This window comes from Salmo salar, chromosome ssa10, assembly GCF_905237065.1.
Source record: "Salmo salar chromosome ssa10, Ssal_v3.1, whole genome shotgun sequence".
Taxonomy (NCBI): Eukaryota; Metazoa; Chordata; class Actinopteri; order Salmoniformes; family Salmonidae; genus Salmo; species Salmo salar.
Genome location: NC_059451.1, coordinates 97,674,506 through 97,689,849, shown reverse-complemented (window position 1 = coordinate 97,689,849; position 15,344 = coordinate 97,674,506). Strand labels below are relative to the sequence as shown.

The 15,344-nt window shown below is 43.4% G+C and overlaps 1 protein-coding gene across 1 annotated transcript in view; it reads right to left on the bottom strand.

Moving 5' to 3' along the window:
• The window catches only part of LOC106561310 (inactive serine protease PAMR1), a 54,089-nt gene extending 39,042 nt beyond the window's left edge, over positions 1-15,047 (bottom strand). Inside the window, 1 exon segment of the mRNA XM_014125125.2 lies at positions 14,626-15,047. Within this exon segment, the coding sequence (XP_013980600.2) occupies positions 14,626-14,788 (163 nt within the window). The 5' untranslated portion in view covers positions 14,789-15,047.
• Positions 15,048-15,344: the final 297 nt, after the last annotated feature.

Genomic DNA, 15,344 nt, shown 5'->3' with positions numbered 1-15,344 from the left:
CAACCTGACAGAGGTTGAGAGGATCTGCCAAGAAGAATGGGAGTAAGTCCCCAAATACAGGTGTGCCAAGCTTATAGCGTCATTCACAAGAAGACTCAAGTCTGTAATCGCTGTCAACGGTGCTTCAAAAAAAGTTTCCACTTTTTGTAAAAGAAAAATTGAAAACATTTCTAAAAACCTGTTTTGCTTTGTCATTATGGGGTATTGTGTGTAATTTGATGAGGGAAAAAACTGTAATGTAACAAAATGTGGAAAAAGTCAAGGGGTCTGAATACTTTCCAAATGTACTGTACCTACTCTGTAAATTAAATAAATATGATCTCTTTGATAAGACTTTCAGTCAGTGAATCAGGTTGTATCCATGGTAACCAGAGACTCTTTCTGCCTTCAAATTACCATATAACCCCTTAAATATGCCCTTTCCTAAGGAAAACATTTGATGGGCTCTATGTAACGCCCTTAACCTGTTGGGGCTAGGGGGGCAGCATTTGCACGTCTGGATAAAAAAATGTACCCGATTTAATCTGGTTACTTCTCCTACCCAGTAACTAGAATATGCATATACTTATTATATATGGATAGAAAACACTCTAAAGTTTCTAAAACTGTTTGAATGGTGTCTGTGAGTATAACAGAACTCATTTGGCAGGCAAAACCCTGAGACATTTTCTGACAGGAAGTGGATACCTGATGTGTTGTATTGACTTTAAACCTATCCCATTGAAAAACACAGGGGCTTAGGAATATTTTGGCACTTCCTATTGCTTCCACTAGATGTCACCAGCCTTTACAAAGTGTTTTGAGTCTTCTGGAGGGAGATCTGACCGAACAAGAGCCATGGAACGATGATGTCCCATTAGACACCTGGCGCGGAGTTCATGTTGGGTACCCTCGTTCCAATACGTTATAAAAGAGTATGCATTCGTCCACCTTGAATATTATTCATGTTCTGGTTAAAAAAGGCCCTAATGATTTATGCTATACAACGTTTGACATGTTTGAACGAACGGAAATATATTTTTTCCCCTCGTTCATGACGAGAAGTCCGGCTGGCTTACATCATGTGCTAACGAGACGGAGATTTTTGGACATAAATGATGAGCTTTTTTGAACAAAACTACATTCGTTATGGACCTGTGATACCTGGAAGTGACATCTGATGAAGAGAATCAAAGGTAATGGATTATTTACATAGTATTTTCGATTTTAGATCTCCCCAACATGACGTCTAGTCTGTATCGCAACGTGTATTTTTCTGGGCGCAGTGCTCAGATTATTGCAAAGTGTGATTTCCCAGTAAGGTTATTTTTAAATCTGGCAAGTTGATTGCGTTCAAGAGATGTAAATCTATAATTCTTTAAATGACAATATAATATTTTACCAATGTTTTCTAATTTTAATTATTTAATTTGTGACGCTGACTTGACTGCCGGTTATTGGAGGGAAACGATTTCCTCAACATCAATGCCATAGTAAAACGCTGTTTTTGGATATAAATATGAACTTGATAGAACTAAAAATGCATGCATTGTCTAGCATAATGTCCTAGGAGTGTCATCTGATGGAGATTGTAAAAGGTTAGTGCATCATTTTAGCTGGTTTTATGGTTTTGGTGACCCTGTCTTTGACTTGACAAAACATTACACACAACTCTTGTAAATGTACTGTCCTAACATACTCTAAATTTATGCTTTCGCCGTAAAACCTTTTTGAAATCGTAAAACGTGGTTAGATTAAGGAGATGTTTATCTTTCAAATGGTGTAAAATAGTTGTATTTTTGAAAAATTTGAATTTTGACATTTATTTGGATTCAAATTTGCCGCTTCTTGAAATGCACCTGCTGTTGATGGAGTGCACCACGGGTGGCACGCTAGCGTCCCACCTAGCCCCAAGAGGTTAAACAATTCCCTGAAATCAGTCTTGAAAGCTATATCCTTAAGTGAAACACTTAAGATGTTTTATGCAACCGGGCCCAGGTCCCTGCCAGCTGGACAAGCTGCACTTGCTGTGGCCACTCTCATCATGGGAATGCCTGAGCCCCCTTCCCACCACGCCATTTCAAGTCAGAGCCCTCCGATATCCAAGACTGGACATCCACACACTCACCCAGCAAACCAGAGCCACCATCCTCCATGGCCTCGCCTCCAGCATCCTACAAACCTACTGGACTCCATGGAACTCCTTCAGAACTTTCCACCACCAGCACCCACTCTGCTTACCCAACTTCGACCTTCCCACCATCCTATCCTATGTCATGTACGCCCACCAGCACCTCTGCCCCTACACCACCATTAGAACCTGGACTCAGTGGTCTGCAATTCATACTCAAAGTCTTACACGGCTCCCCCTGCACAGCCATCACACATCCCAGACTGCACTTCTACTGAGGGGCCTCCGCAAGAGGCAACCACCGCTCCCCATCACCTTTTGATATCCTCTCTGCCTGCATCACCACTCTCAGGACAGGACTCGTTTCTCTCCACACTAACCGGACCCTGGAAGCCATCTTCACTCTTGCGTTCTTTGGGTTCCTCCATTGCTCGGAATTCACAACCCTTGCATGCATCTTCAGTCCAACCCACCAGCCTTGCTTTTCTGACCTCACTATTCTCGACCCAGAAAGCATACGATACCACCTCAAGTACAGCAAGACAGACCCTCCTTTTTCAACCACTTCGATTCCCTCTCCTCCTACTTCCACTACCACGCCCTTTACTCTTCCCCTTATGAGCCTCTGTTCATAACAGACAGAGGCCACCCCATCACCAGACACTGGTTTCAGGCACACCTGAAGACCACCATCTCCCATGCCGGTTACCCTGCTCACCTCTACTCCTCCCAATTATTCTGGATCAGAGCTGCTACCATGGCACGACATAATGGCTTCGCCGCTGCCATTATCAAGCACCTTGGCCATTGGACATCTGAAGCCCAAAACACTTGGATCCGCTCAAACCCAACACACTTCCGATATGTCCAACAAACCCTTGTGTGCCCCAGGCGTAATCACAACGGGATTCCACATCTTTCCCCACAACAAGGCTAACTTCCACCATCACCGTCTGGCCGATGCCCAAACAATCCAGCCACCAGACATCTTCATGCCCGGAAAGCGCCCACGACCGCTTTCCCGCTCATTCAACAAACAGAAGTCTAAAATCCCTACTTACCCCTCCAGTTGGCTGGATGTTCCTTTTCGGGGTGCCAGCTCCACTTCGGGCCACTACCGGGGACTGTCCCCGCCAGCAAGAGGGCAAACACTTCCTCTGCCTATGGCAGGGAGTTGACCCTGCCAGCAGGCTCAGCACAACCACAGTTCACAACTGGGGGCTGACCCTGCCGGGAGGCCAGCTACCTTCCCCGGTCCATGACCAGGGGCTGGCTTAACAGACCACCATCCACGTAAAAACCCTCATACCAAACTCCATCAACTACTACCCCTTCCGACATGTTCGTTAGATGGTGAGAAGCCGAACTTGTGAATTTTTGGTCTCTATCCAGCCACATAACCTGTGATACAAGTTAGTATTCGACGTCCATCCATGTCTGAGGATGTCGGGAGATGACGTGGAAACCGGCCACTAGGGGTAACAGTAAGCGCTGTTACTTTCAAGTAGGTTTCGGTTTTGGTAGGGCGTTGTAGATGGGTGTAAGCATCTGCCTCTGATTCCAAAGGTTGCAAATTGGAATCGAGTGATAGAATGTTGTTTTTGAGATTTTTATTTTAAGCCTATTCCAAAACTTAACCCTTACCTTAACCATTAACCAGTTAATGCTTAACCTTAAGATGTCATAGTTAATGCATATATTTAAACTGTAGGTTCATGCTCTACAACATTCGCAGAGTACGACCCTGCCTTACACAGGAAGCGGCGCAGGTCCTAATCCAGGCACTTGTCATCTCCCGTCTGGATTACTGCAACTCGCTGTTGGCTGGGCTCCCCTGCCTGTGCCATTAAACCCCTACAACTCATCCAGAATGCCGCAGCCCGTCTGGTGTTCAACCTTCCCAAGTTCTCTCACGTCACCCCACTCCTCCGCACACTCCACTGGCTTCCAGTTGAAGCTCGCATTTGCTACAAGACCATGGTGCTTGCCTACAGAGCTGTGAGGGGAATGGTACCTCTGTACCTTCAGGCTCTGATCAGTCCCTACACCCAAAAAAGGGCACTGCGTTCATCCACCTCTGGCCTGCTGGCCCCCTTACCTCTGCGGAAGCACAGTTCCCGCTCAGCCCAGTCAAAACTGTTCGCTGCTCTGACCCCCAATGGTGGAACAAGCTCCCTCACGACGCCAGGACAGCGGAGTCAATCACCACCTTCCGGAGACACCTGAAACCCCACCTCTTTAAGGAATACCTGGGATAGGATAAAGTAATCCTTCTAACCCACCCCCCCCCCCAAATTAAAAAAAATAAAAAAAATAAGATATATAGATGTACTATTGTAAAGTGGTTGTTCCACTGGATATCATAATGTGAATGCACCAATTTGTAAGTCGCTCTGGATAAGAGCGTCTGCTAAATTACGTAAATGTAAAATGTAAATTAGGGCTGGTGTGAATTCACTGTGTGTGTGTGTATGTGTGTGTGTGTGTGTGTGTGTGTGTGTGTGTGTGCGTTCTTGTGTGTGCACCAAATATGAAAAGTAAGGCTTCCAAGTGAAATGAACACCCCCACCTCTCTGTCATGGTTTAAATCTGTTTACTCAGTAGTTTTTCACATTTATTTAAACTTGATTTAACTAGGCAAGTCAGTAACAAAGAAGTTTTTACTTACAATGACGGTCTACACCGGCCAAACCCGGACAACACTGGGAACTGCCCTATGGGACTCCCAGTCACAGCCAGTTGTGACACACCTTAGATTAGAACCATGGTGTCTGTAGTGAAGCCTCTAGCACTGAGATGCAGTGCTTTAGACCAATGCGCCCCTCGGGAGCCCAGTAGTGCTGCATTTCGGCTTCAGCTGAGCTCCTTTAGCATAGATTTTCATTGCAATTACTAATTTTCGACTGTTGTTTGCGATGCGTTTGATAAAAATAGCCTATGCCTTTATTCCAATGCATTAGATTAATCCATTGATTTGTTTGCTTTTGTCATTCAACTGTTTAGAGCGCTCATTGCTTTGTTTTTCAGGTTGGAGCACGGATACTGGTGTTCTCTGTGCCATCCGTGGCCCGAAGTACACTGAACAAAAATATAATAGCATGATGTAAAGAATTGGTCCCATATTTCATGAGCTGAAATAAAAGATCACAGAAATGTTCCATACGCACAAAAAAAGTATTTCTCTCTAATTTGTCTATATCCCTGTTAGTGAGCATTTCTCCTTTGCCAAGATAATCCATCCACCTCACAGGTGTGGCATATCAAGAAGCTGATTAAACAGGCCACTCTAAAATGTGCAGTTTTGTCACACAACACAATGCACAGATGTCTCAAGTTTTGAGGGATTGTACAAATGGTATTCTGACTGCAGGAATGTCCACCGGAGCTGTTGCCAGAGAATATAATGTTCATTTCTCTACCATAAGCCGCCTCCAACTTAATTTTATAGATTCGACAGCAAGTCCAACTGGCCTCACAACCGCAGACTACGTGTAACCATGCCAGCCCAGGACATCCACATCCGGACTTCTTCACCTGTGGGATCGTCTGAGACCAGCACACCCGGACAGCGGATTAATCTGTGGGTTTGCACAAGCAAAGTATTTCTGCACAAACTGAGAAAGCGTCTCAGGGAAGCTCATCTGCGTGCTTGTTATTCTCACCAGTGTCTTGACCTGACTGCAGTTCAGCGTCGTAACTGACTTCAGTGGGCAAATGCTCACCTTCGATGGCCACTGGCACACTGGAGAAATGTGCTCTTCACAGATTAATCACGGCTTTCAACTGTACCAGGCAGATGGCAGACAGCGTCTTTGGAGTCGTGTGGGTGAGCTGTTTGCTGATGTCAATGTTGTGAACAGAGTGCACCATGGTGGCAGTGGGGTTACGGTATGGGCAGGCATAAGCTATGGACAACGAACACAATTGCATTTTATCAATGCCAATGTTAATGCACAGAGATACCATGATGAGATCCTGAGGCCCATTGTCGTGCCATTCATCCGCTGCCATCACCTCATGTTTCAGCATGATATTGCACAGACCCATGTCGCAAGAATCTGTACACAATTGATGGAAGCTGAACATATTACCGTTCTTCTATGGCCTGCATACTCGTCATACATGTCACCAATTGAGCATTGTTGGGAAGACATTGGTCAACTACAAAACATACAGAATGCTGCAGCATGGGTACTGACCAAGACCAGATGGAGAGCACACATTACACTAGTTTTAAGGTCTCTGCACACTGGCTGCCTGTAAGTTTTAGAATTCAATTTAATATGTTCTATTGGTTTTTAAATCCATACACGATTGGGCACCCCAATACGTCAGACATGCTTTTAAGTTATGTAGCCAGTAGGTTCCTCAGGTCTTCTGGTACTGGCCTATTAACTATCCCAAAGAACCAAGAGGCATGGAGAGGCAGCCTGCCATGGGTGTCGTAAGGATTGGACCAAAACGCAGCGGGTAAAGTGCTCATCTTCTTTCTTTATTAAAGAAAACACTTAAACAAAATAAACTGACGACGAAAACAGTCCAGTAAGGTGCACAGACTATACTGGAAACAACCACCCAGTTGGTAGAGCATGGTGTTTGCAACGCCAGCATGGTGTTTGCAACGCCAGCATGGTTCGATTCCCACGGGGGGCCAGTACAAAGAAAGAAAGAAATGAAATCTATGCATTCACTACTGTAAGTCGCTCTGGATAAGAGCGTCTGCTAAATGACTCAAATGTAAAACGTAAAAACAAACCCAACTAAATATGGCCTCCAATTAGAGACAACGAAAACCAGCTTCCTCTAATTGGAGGTCATTGCCAAAACCCCAACATAGAAATAGAAAACTAGATAAACACAGAAATAGATAACATAGAACATAAACCAAAAACACTGAAACACACAAAACAAACACCCCCTGCCACGCCCATACCAAACTACAATAACAAATAACCCCTTTTACTGGTCAGGACGTGACACAGCCTTTAGTTATTATGTCCCCAGCTTCTGCAATAGCCTGCCAGAGAACCTGAGGGGGGGCTGAAAATGTGGACACATTTAAAAGAGATCTTAAAACACATATTTTTTTGCTTTGCTTTCCTTAGGGTGCTTTTTATTTGTTAAGTTTGTGTCATTCTTTTGTTTTTTATGTTATGTCTGTTGTGTAGTAAATAGTTCAGCTTTTTATTTTCATAATTTTTTATTCATTTTTTCCTGTAAAAAGCACATTGCGTTCCATTCGAAGTCTGAAATGTGCTGTATAAATAAAGCTTGATTTTATTTGATTTTGATTTTCACTGGATTGACTTGTATAACAGCGTGTTCCAGTTTCTGCCAATATCCTGCAACTTCGCACAGCCATTGAAGAGGCGTGGTACAACATTCCAAGGGCCACAATCAAGAGCCTGATCGAATCTATGCGAAGATGAGTGGTCACACCAGATGCTGACTGGTTTTCTGATCCACGCCCCTACCTTTTGTGACCAACAGATGTATATCTGTATTCTCAGTCAAGTGAAATCCATTTATTTAAATTGACGGATTTTCTAATATGAACTGAAACTCAGTAAAACCTTTGAAATTGTTGTATGTTGCGTTTATTATTTTGTTCAGTGTAGTAGACCCTTTATTAAGCTTTATTATTTTCTTTCCTGGATCAGCTGATGATGGTCGACAATATCACTGCACAACTAGCCTACAGCTAGACACCAATGTGCATCCAATCTATCCAACAGGTAGGCTATGTGTTAATGACAGTAAGCCTATAAGGTGACTCTTTCGGTTAGAAGATGTCAATGTTCTGTTAGAAGCATTCGATTTTGCAATGGCATAGGTCTACATTATTTTGGATTTGTGCGCCCATGAGAACTGTTTTGTCGGCGAAACATAATGAAATGTTTAATAGGCATAGTCAGCCTACACTTACAGTGCATTTTCCCAGATATCCAAGATATATGATTCGTACAGGGTCCAATGTTCTACTTCAATTGTTAAATGCTTAATAATGACAAACAATACTGTCGTACATATCAATAATGTAAGGAAAGAAAAGTAGTGTTTTATGTCACACGATCTGTGAAGACTCCACGCAGTAATTAATGAATTATGGACAACATATGAACTAGGGTGTAAAACATGTTTTGATTCAACTAATGTATTATATTGAATGTACGCTACCTGTTCTGCGTGTGTTCATGTGTGTAAAATTGCCTCGTCTAAGAGGGGTAGGCTACCTGTAGTGGTATAGGCCTAGTGGAGGGTAAATGCAAGTAAATGCCATTTACCCACGTTTTTCTGAAAAATGCATTGAAAGTATAGGGAGCAAACTTTTGTTTTTACCGCTGTGAATACGTTCCAACATGTTTTTTTAATAGGCCTATATTTTCATCTAATTGTCAAACAAATCACTTTAAAAATGTGGCTAACTTGTGCATGTTGGTCCACTCCAAAAGAATTCCATCATCCAAACTGCATGTCTCAATAGAGGCCCTGAATGTCATGGTGAAATTCGCACTCTGGCACTAGTGTTGTGTAGCCTACATGTGCAATTTCTTTCAGCAACAGCTGAAAGTGTTACATTTTCAACCACAGAAAATATGCATCCAAAACAAACTGAAATGTTATCAGAAACATGTTGGATCGTTTTCACGGCTTTTCATTTTTATTAAAACCAGTGAAACAGATTTTTGCAAGGGAAATCTCCCCATTCCCTAAACGTTCTTGCTCCATGAGAGAAGCAGAGAAAGGGAAAACTTCAAGCTAAAGATGTCAACTAGGTTGTTGATGATACATTGATCATTCTATTGATTTATGACATTATTCTGGTGAGCAAGGCTTTATTTACGTAGTATTCTAGACTTCAAGTAGGCTAATGACTTCAAGTAGGCTAATGACAGAAGAGAAACTGTAGGCCTACTGTATGTATGTAATTATAGGCAAGTTGACTAACAAATTGCCTACCAAGTGTCAGAACTTATTAGCACAAAAACATCTAAATGAGGCTTAAATTAGGGGCAGCAGGTAGCCTAGTGGTTAGAGTGTTGGGCCAGTAACTGAAAGATTGCTAGATCGATTCCCCAAGCAGACAAGGTAAAAATCTGTTGTTCTGCCCCTGTACAAGGCAGTTAACCAACTGTTCTTAAGCCATCATTATAAATAAGAATTTGTTCTTAACTGACTTGCCTAGTTAAATTAAAAAATGTCAACTATATTTGAACACACCTCCGTGCACGGGTATCCTACATGAGGCTTTTGAAGTAATTCTTTGACAATCAGATGAAAACCTCATGACTGGTTGTGTTTATGACACATTAAAACTTAATCTAATAAAAATCTTAACTTTTAGGCCCACAGAGTTCCTAATTAATTAATAGGGTTCTATATAGCCTAATTCTATGATTAGGCCTATAAAAATGTTTTGTACACTTAGAAGGTCCCCGTACCGGGTAGAAATTAGATCTACCTTCACCCCTGCAAAAATGTGTGCGAATTTCCTACGGCATGCATTTTTGTTACTAATTATCTGTAAATTAGGTGTTTTCTGCAATTGCCAAGCCTGACAACATAATTGTGAGAGTGTGAGGGAAATAGCACAGACTTACCAAATCCTTTCCTATACTCCTTTCTCTTCTGGCTCTTTTCTTTAGACATCAAATATTGAACCTGAGACTGTCTGTCTGGGCATTGAATGTGTCAATCTTACCTTGTTTGCCCTCTTTTGAATTGAAGGCACAGGTTTCATGTTTGTGTTTGCATAATCTTTTATAGTCTCTTTGGCTCCCTTTCTATGTGCACAGGCAATCACAGTATGAGGCCATTATCTGTATGCAAATATTATGCAGATCTGCCAACAACCACACCGGTGCATTGTAACAACCTGATATGGATTGTGCTTGGCTCAATCTCTCCTGCGCAGGGCACTGATAGTCCTACACAACCCCTTACCACACAACAAGCTTGATTAAGAAATAAATGCTTGCATGTTTTGTGATATTGTCTTTGTCTCTTTCCTCACATAGCCTACAGACTATTTCTGATTGGGTTGCTTTTGATCATGCCCTGCAAGCTCGATGCAATTGTGCTAACTGCTCACAGCTTAGAACAGAAAAAAGAAAAACACACTAACAAATAGAAAATTCCCCGGTAAGTTATTTTTCCAGGCTTTTGGCTAGGCATGCATATCTCTGTGCAGTTTGTGTGGCTTCTCTTGCCTTATGTATTGGTATCTGTTTTTTTCATCCCAGATGTTGTGGGAGATGTGCTCCGACAAGAACGTCAAGGAGCCGGGGAAACCAAAATAGCAATAATCTGAGTCTCTTCAAAGAAACCCTGTCTCCTGGTGGATGGTGGAGAGAGGAGACCCCCTTTCCCCCTTTAAAACACCATCCCCCACCCCATCCCATTGCTGGGTTTAGAGACAGGTTGTAAGGTTGTTAACATGTGCCATCCGGCTTTGATGTGGATCCAGATGCTGACATCATTGTTTTTGGGAGCAGAACATACACTCAGACAGTCCTCCTACTGTCACGATCGTCGTTGTAATGAGTAGACCAAGGCGCAGCGTGCGTAGAGTTCCACATGTTTTAATAAATGAAACTCACCAAAACAAATACAGCAGCGACCAAAACGTGAAGTAATGGTGTGCTCACAGGCACAACACAAAAACAAGATCCCACGACTAAAGGTGGAAAAAGGGCTGCCTAAGTATGATTCCTAATCAGAGACAACGATAGACAGCTGCCTCTGATTAGGAACCATACTCGGCTCAACACAAAGAAATAGACCAACTAGATTGCCCACCCCACATCACACCCTGACCTAACCAAACTTGAGGAAAATAAACGTCTCTCTAAGGTCAGGGCGTGACACCTACAGAGGTGCTGATATGTCTGTATCTGAGCCCTGTCCTATTGCCCTGCTACCCTGCTGCCTTACTGCCCCCTCCATGCCACAGGTCTCACACAGCAACAAGACCTTCAGAAATGTCATACACTATCAGACAAACACAAGTAGTATATAAACGACAAACCATATGGACTGATACACCACGTCCAATATGTAGCTGCTCTTACTGATACACAAAATATGCCTATTGTGCAGAATTTTGTTGGCCAAAATCCTAATATTGACCATAAACGAGCATGCACTCCAGCCCTGGCAGCATGCCAACTCATATCAACTCATGGCAGTCCCCCTATAAATGTCAATTTTTGGGTCAAACTCATGGTTGCTCTACAGTCTCTTTATTTGTTGTGTATAAAATGTCCACACACTTCTTTTCATTCCTCTCATCTCTGATTTCACATCCAAATGCTTTGAGGCACAGCTGTGAGTACTGTACTCCCTCCCCCCCTCAAAAAAACTATAGCCTGTCCTCTACTCTAAAAATGGCACCATACCGTAGACTACCTCCTTAAATAAAGCCTGCTACTACAACTGAGGACCATTAACATCACAATAGAGTCAGAAACCACAGAGAGCTAGTGTGTGGGCATGCGTGTGTTAATGCGTGTGTTCATGCGTGTGTTCATGCGTGTGAGCGAGCGAGAGAACTGATGCGCTGAGCTTTACTGAGCAGTGAGTTAACGTCGTATCAGAGATTAATGCCGTCTGCATTCAGGGCTCTGTCAAAGCTGTTAAAAATCTCCATATTTCTCTGCCTGTTGATGGCTACATGTATTTATGTCACAGGAAGTGTTGTGATTCAGGAGCTGTGTGTCTTGTGGCCTCGCCACTGTTGTGTCAGGCTTTTTGTCTGAGTTGTATGAAATAAGCAGTTGTGGCAGGAAACATTGACTATCAATAAGATGACACATTGCATCTGCTACCAAACAAATTGTCCCCGTACGCAAAGCAGAATAGCTGTAGTGTGTTCGTGTGTGCGCTTGTGCGTGTGTGTGTGCATGCTGACTCTCTGTACTCCCTGGCTGCAGATGACTAATATTTTGGGGTCTGAGCGATTTAGCGGCCGTGGAACAGGAAACTCCTCTGGGGGTTGTGGTGTACCAGTGGAGGCTGCTGAGGAGAGGACAGCTCATTATAATGGCTGGAACGGAGGAAATGGAATGGTATCAAGCCATGAATTTGATGCCATTCAACTCATTCCGCTCCAGTCATTACCACACGTCCGTCCTTCCCAATTAAGGTGCCACCATCCTCCTGTGTGGTGTACAGTATGTGGGATGGAGTGTGTTGGGGATACTGTAGCTCTGTTCACACATATGGATCCTGATCCCAAACATAGGTCTCCATGGACAACCTCTGCAATGCTTTAAATAAACATCTGTCCGATAGGAAACTACAAGCCCATTTGAATACATACACCCGTTTCTCTATTATCCACTTTTGTTAAATGGTGTATCGTGTGGAAAAATGTATACTGAAATCTAGGTCAAACAGGAGCCTGAAATATGCACATTTGTTTTTGACGTGTTCCGTTAACTTGAGACTTGAACTGAACTCTTTCAGACAATATGAAATTCTATTTTCCAAACGCTCAATTTCCCCAACATTGTCTCATCAATGGCAGACTCTCCATATCCTTCTCCCATCGCTCTCTCTTTGTCACGGATCCCTTCGGAACTTTCATTACGCACACTTGTCCCCTATTCCCACTGATTAGTACTTGTATAAGTGTGCCCTTTGGTTTCCATTGTGCGGTCGATTATTGTTACAATGTCCGTTGGTGCGTGTGAGTACCTGTGCTGTGCGTTTTGGCTTTCGTGCCATTGTGGATTGCGCAGATGATTACGGGTCTCGTCCCGTGTGTTAATCATTGTGCGCGTGTGTTATTTATTCGAGGTACTCCTCACTCATTTGTTTTGGGTTTCTACCCTGTGTTTTGTCACGTGTTTGTTTGGTCTTCGCCCCCGTGCCTTTACACGGCACGCCGTAATTTGGCCTTAATAAAATAAAAAAAAACGCATTCCTGTGTCTGTCTCCCGACCCATTTACAGTATACCAACGTGACACTCTTCTCCTCTCACCTCTCCCACCTCCACTCTGCCCTTTCCCCTCACCCCTCATCCTTCCCCTTTTTTCTTCTCTCCCCTATTCCCTCTTATTTCTCCACTCTTCTTTCTCCTTTTATCCCTCTCCCCTCTCCCTCTCTTCTATCTGCCAGTGACCTTGGTCTCTATTTAAGACTGCTAACAACCCATTAGCCTAAACCAGCCTCCTGGGGATCTTAGCCAAATAAGCTGTGAGGAGACATCATTGACTGACTGGAGAGTACGAAATATGTAAGAAGTACAGAGGTCCTTTGGAAGCACAGGGGAGGGAGAACCCCACATTTAACAGGAAAGAATGTCCAGGCAGCCTGCAGCCTGTTGCTGACTGAACTCAGCTTGAGCCTCAGACTTAAGGATTCTCACAAGATTTATCTGTCTGTCTTTGTCTTTGTTTTTATATCTCTCTCCTGCCCCCCCTCCCCCCGTCTCTCTTTGTCTCTTTGTCTCTTGCTCTCTTACGCTTCCTCTCTTGCACTGCCCTTACCCCATATACTTGGCTCCAGTGTGTAATCACTTCTGCTCTTTAAGAAAAACCATCAAACCCACAACCTTCCCTCTCGGCACAGTTCCATAGTGATTGCTGTTTTGCTCAACCGATTTCATCCTTCATCAACTGATTGTATAACGAATTTGAAGCGACTGGTACATAAATAGCCTGAGTCAGCCTCACTGCTGTAATTGCTGTTTAATATCAGGCAAGTAGTAAACTCTGGCACATCTCTCATCGCCGAAGGGAGGTATCTTCATTACAGGCATTTAAAACGGTTGTAGTCTACCTCGTAAAATGTTTTACATTAGGCTTTATTGTACTGCCATAACACCTGAAGGTGCTAGTTATAGTTAGTACGTCTCTGTGTAGTTCACTGGAAAGTTCTGAGAGACACTTTATGGTAGACACATCAGCAGAGACTGCATTATTCACTCCAATATGACACACACCCTGCAGCGGTTCAAATGGTCATGAGGGCCAATAGACAGATGCTTCTGAGCAGACCTCATCCACAACACTCTGTCAATAGACACAGACTGCCAAATTTTTAACAGGATGATAAGCAGGCTCGGAACGGCCCCATCTATTTACAAGGAATGTTTGGCTTTGTTTGGGATCCAGCACATATCTCAGATAAGAGATGGTCAGTTGAAATTAAATAATTTAAAGCGCTCAGCAGATGTGAAATCATGTTTCACAATAAGTAAAGGGTGAGGAAAGAAAGAGCGTGAGGACTCTTAAGTGGACAATAACAAGTTAAAACACTGAGAGGTTGACTCATGCAGGATCCCAAAGCAGGATCCCACAGCAGGTTCTTTAAGTCAAACCAACAACAAACTCTGTTTCCTCCCTCTACAAAACGTTCTACTTAACATCTCACTGTATGGCTCTTTTTCACAAGGCACTCTGAAAGCCTTTCTGCCCTTTAAGAGAAAGAGAGAAGGAGAAATAAAGACAGGAGGAAGGGTGGAGAGACAGAGAGAGAGAGACATATCTGATTTTGCAGGGGCTCTTACCGTAGGGCCATGCTAGCCCCTGGTGCAGGGAGATGAGGATGAAGAGGGTGATGAAGAGGGAAGATCCAGGGGTCCCGGGGGAGTGGTGGGTGCCGGTGTGAGGGAGCGTAGGTGTCCCCCCATGGCTTTCCCCCAGCTGCAGTCCCCGTACCGCAGAAAGCATGCTGCACTCTGGAGCTCTGTTTACTTTCTGAGCTCAGCTGGTTTGACATCACCCTCTTTCTCTCTCCCTCTGCCTCTGTTGCTTTCTCTTTCTCCCTCCCTCTCTCTTTCCTTCCCTCACTCTCTGACTTTGTTTCTTCCCCCTCTATCGTTTCCACCCTCTCTCTCTCTCTCTCTCTGTTGCTCTCTCTCTCTCCCTCCTTTGCTTCAGGTTACAGCCCAGCCTGGTAAGGAGCTCTAGTCAGGAAGGGCTTCCAACAGCCCTGCTCCTCTCTTCAGACAATGTCACTGCTCTCTTACTGGTCCTATTCCAAAAATAAATACACAGTGAATAACAATAATCAGTAAAAATAACATGGCTATATTTGGGAGTACCAGTACTGAGTCGATGTGAACGGGTACGAAGAAATTGAGGTACACTACAGTTCAAAAGTTTGGGGTCACTTAGAAATGTCGTTGTTTTCCATGAAAACATACATGAAATTAGTTTCAAAATGAATAGGAAATATAGTCAAGATGTTGACAAGGTTATAAATAATGATTTTTAATTGAAATAT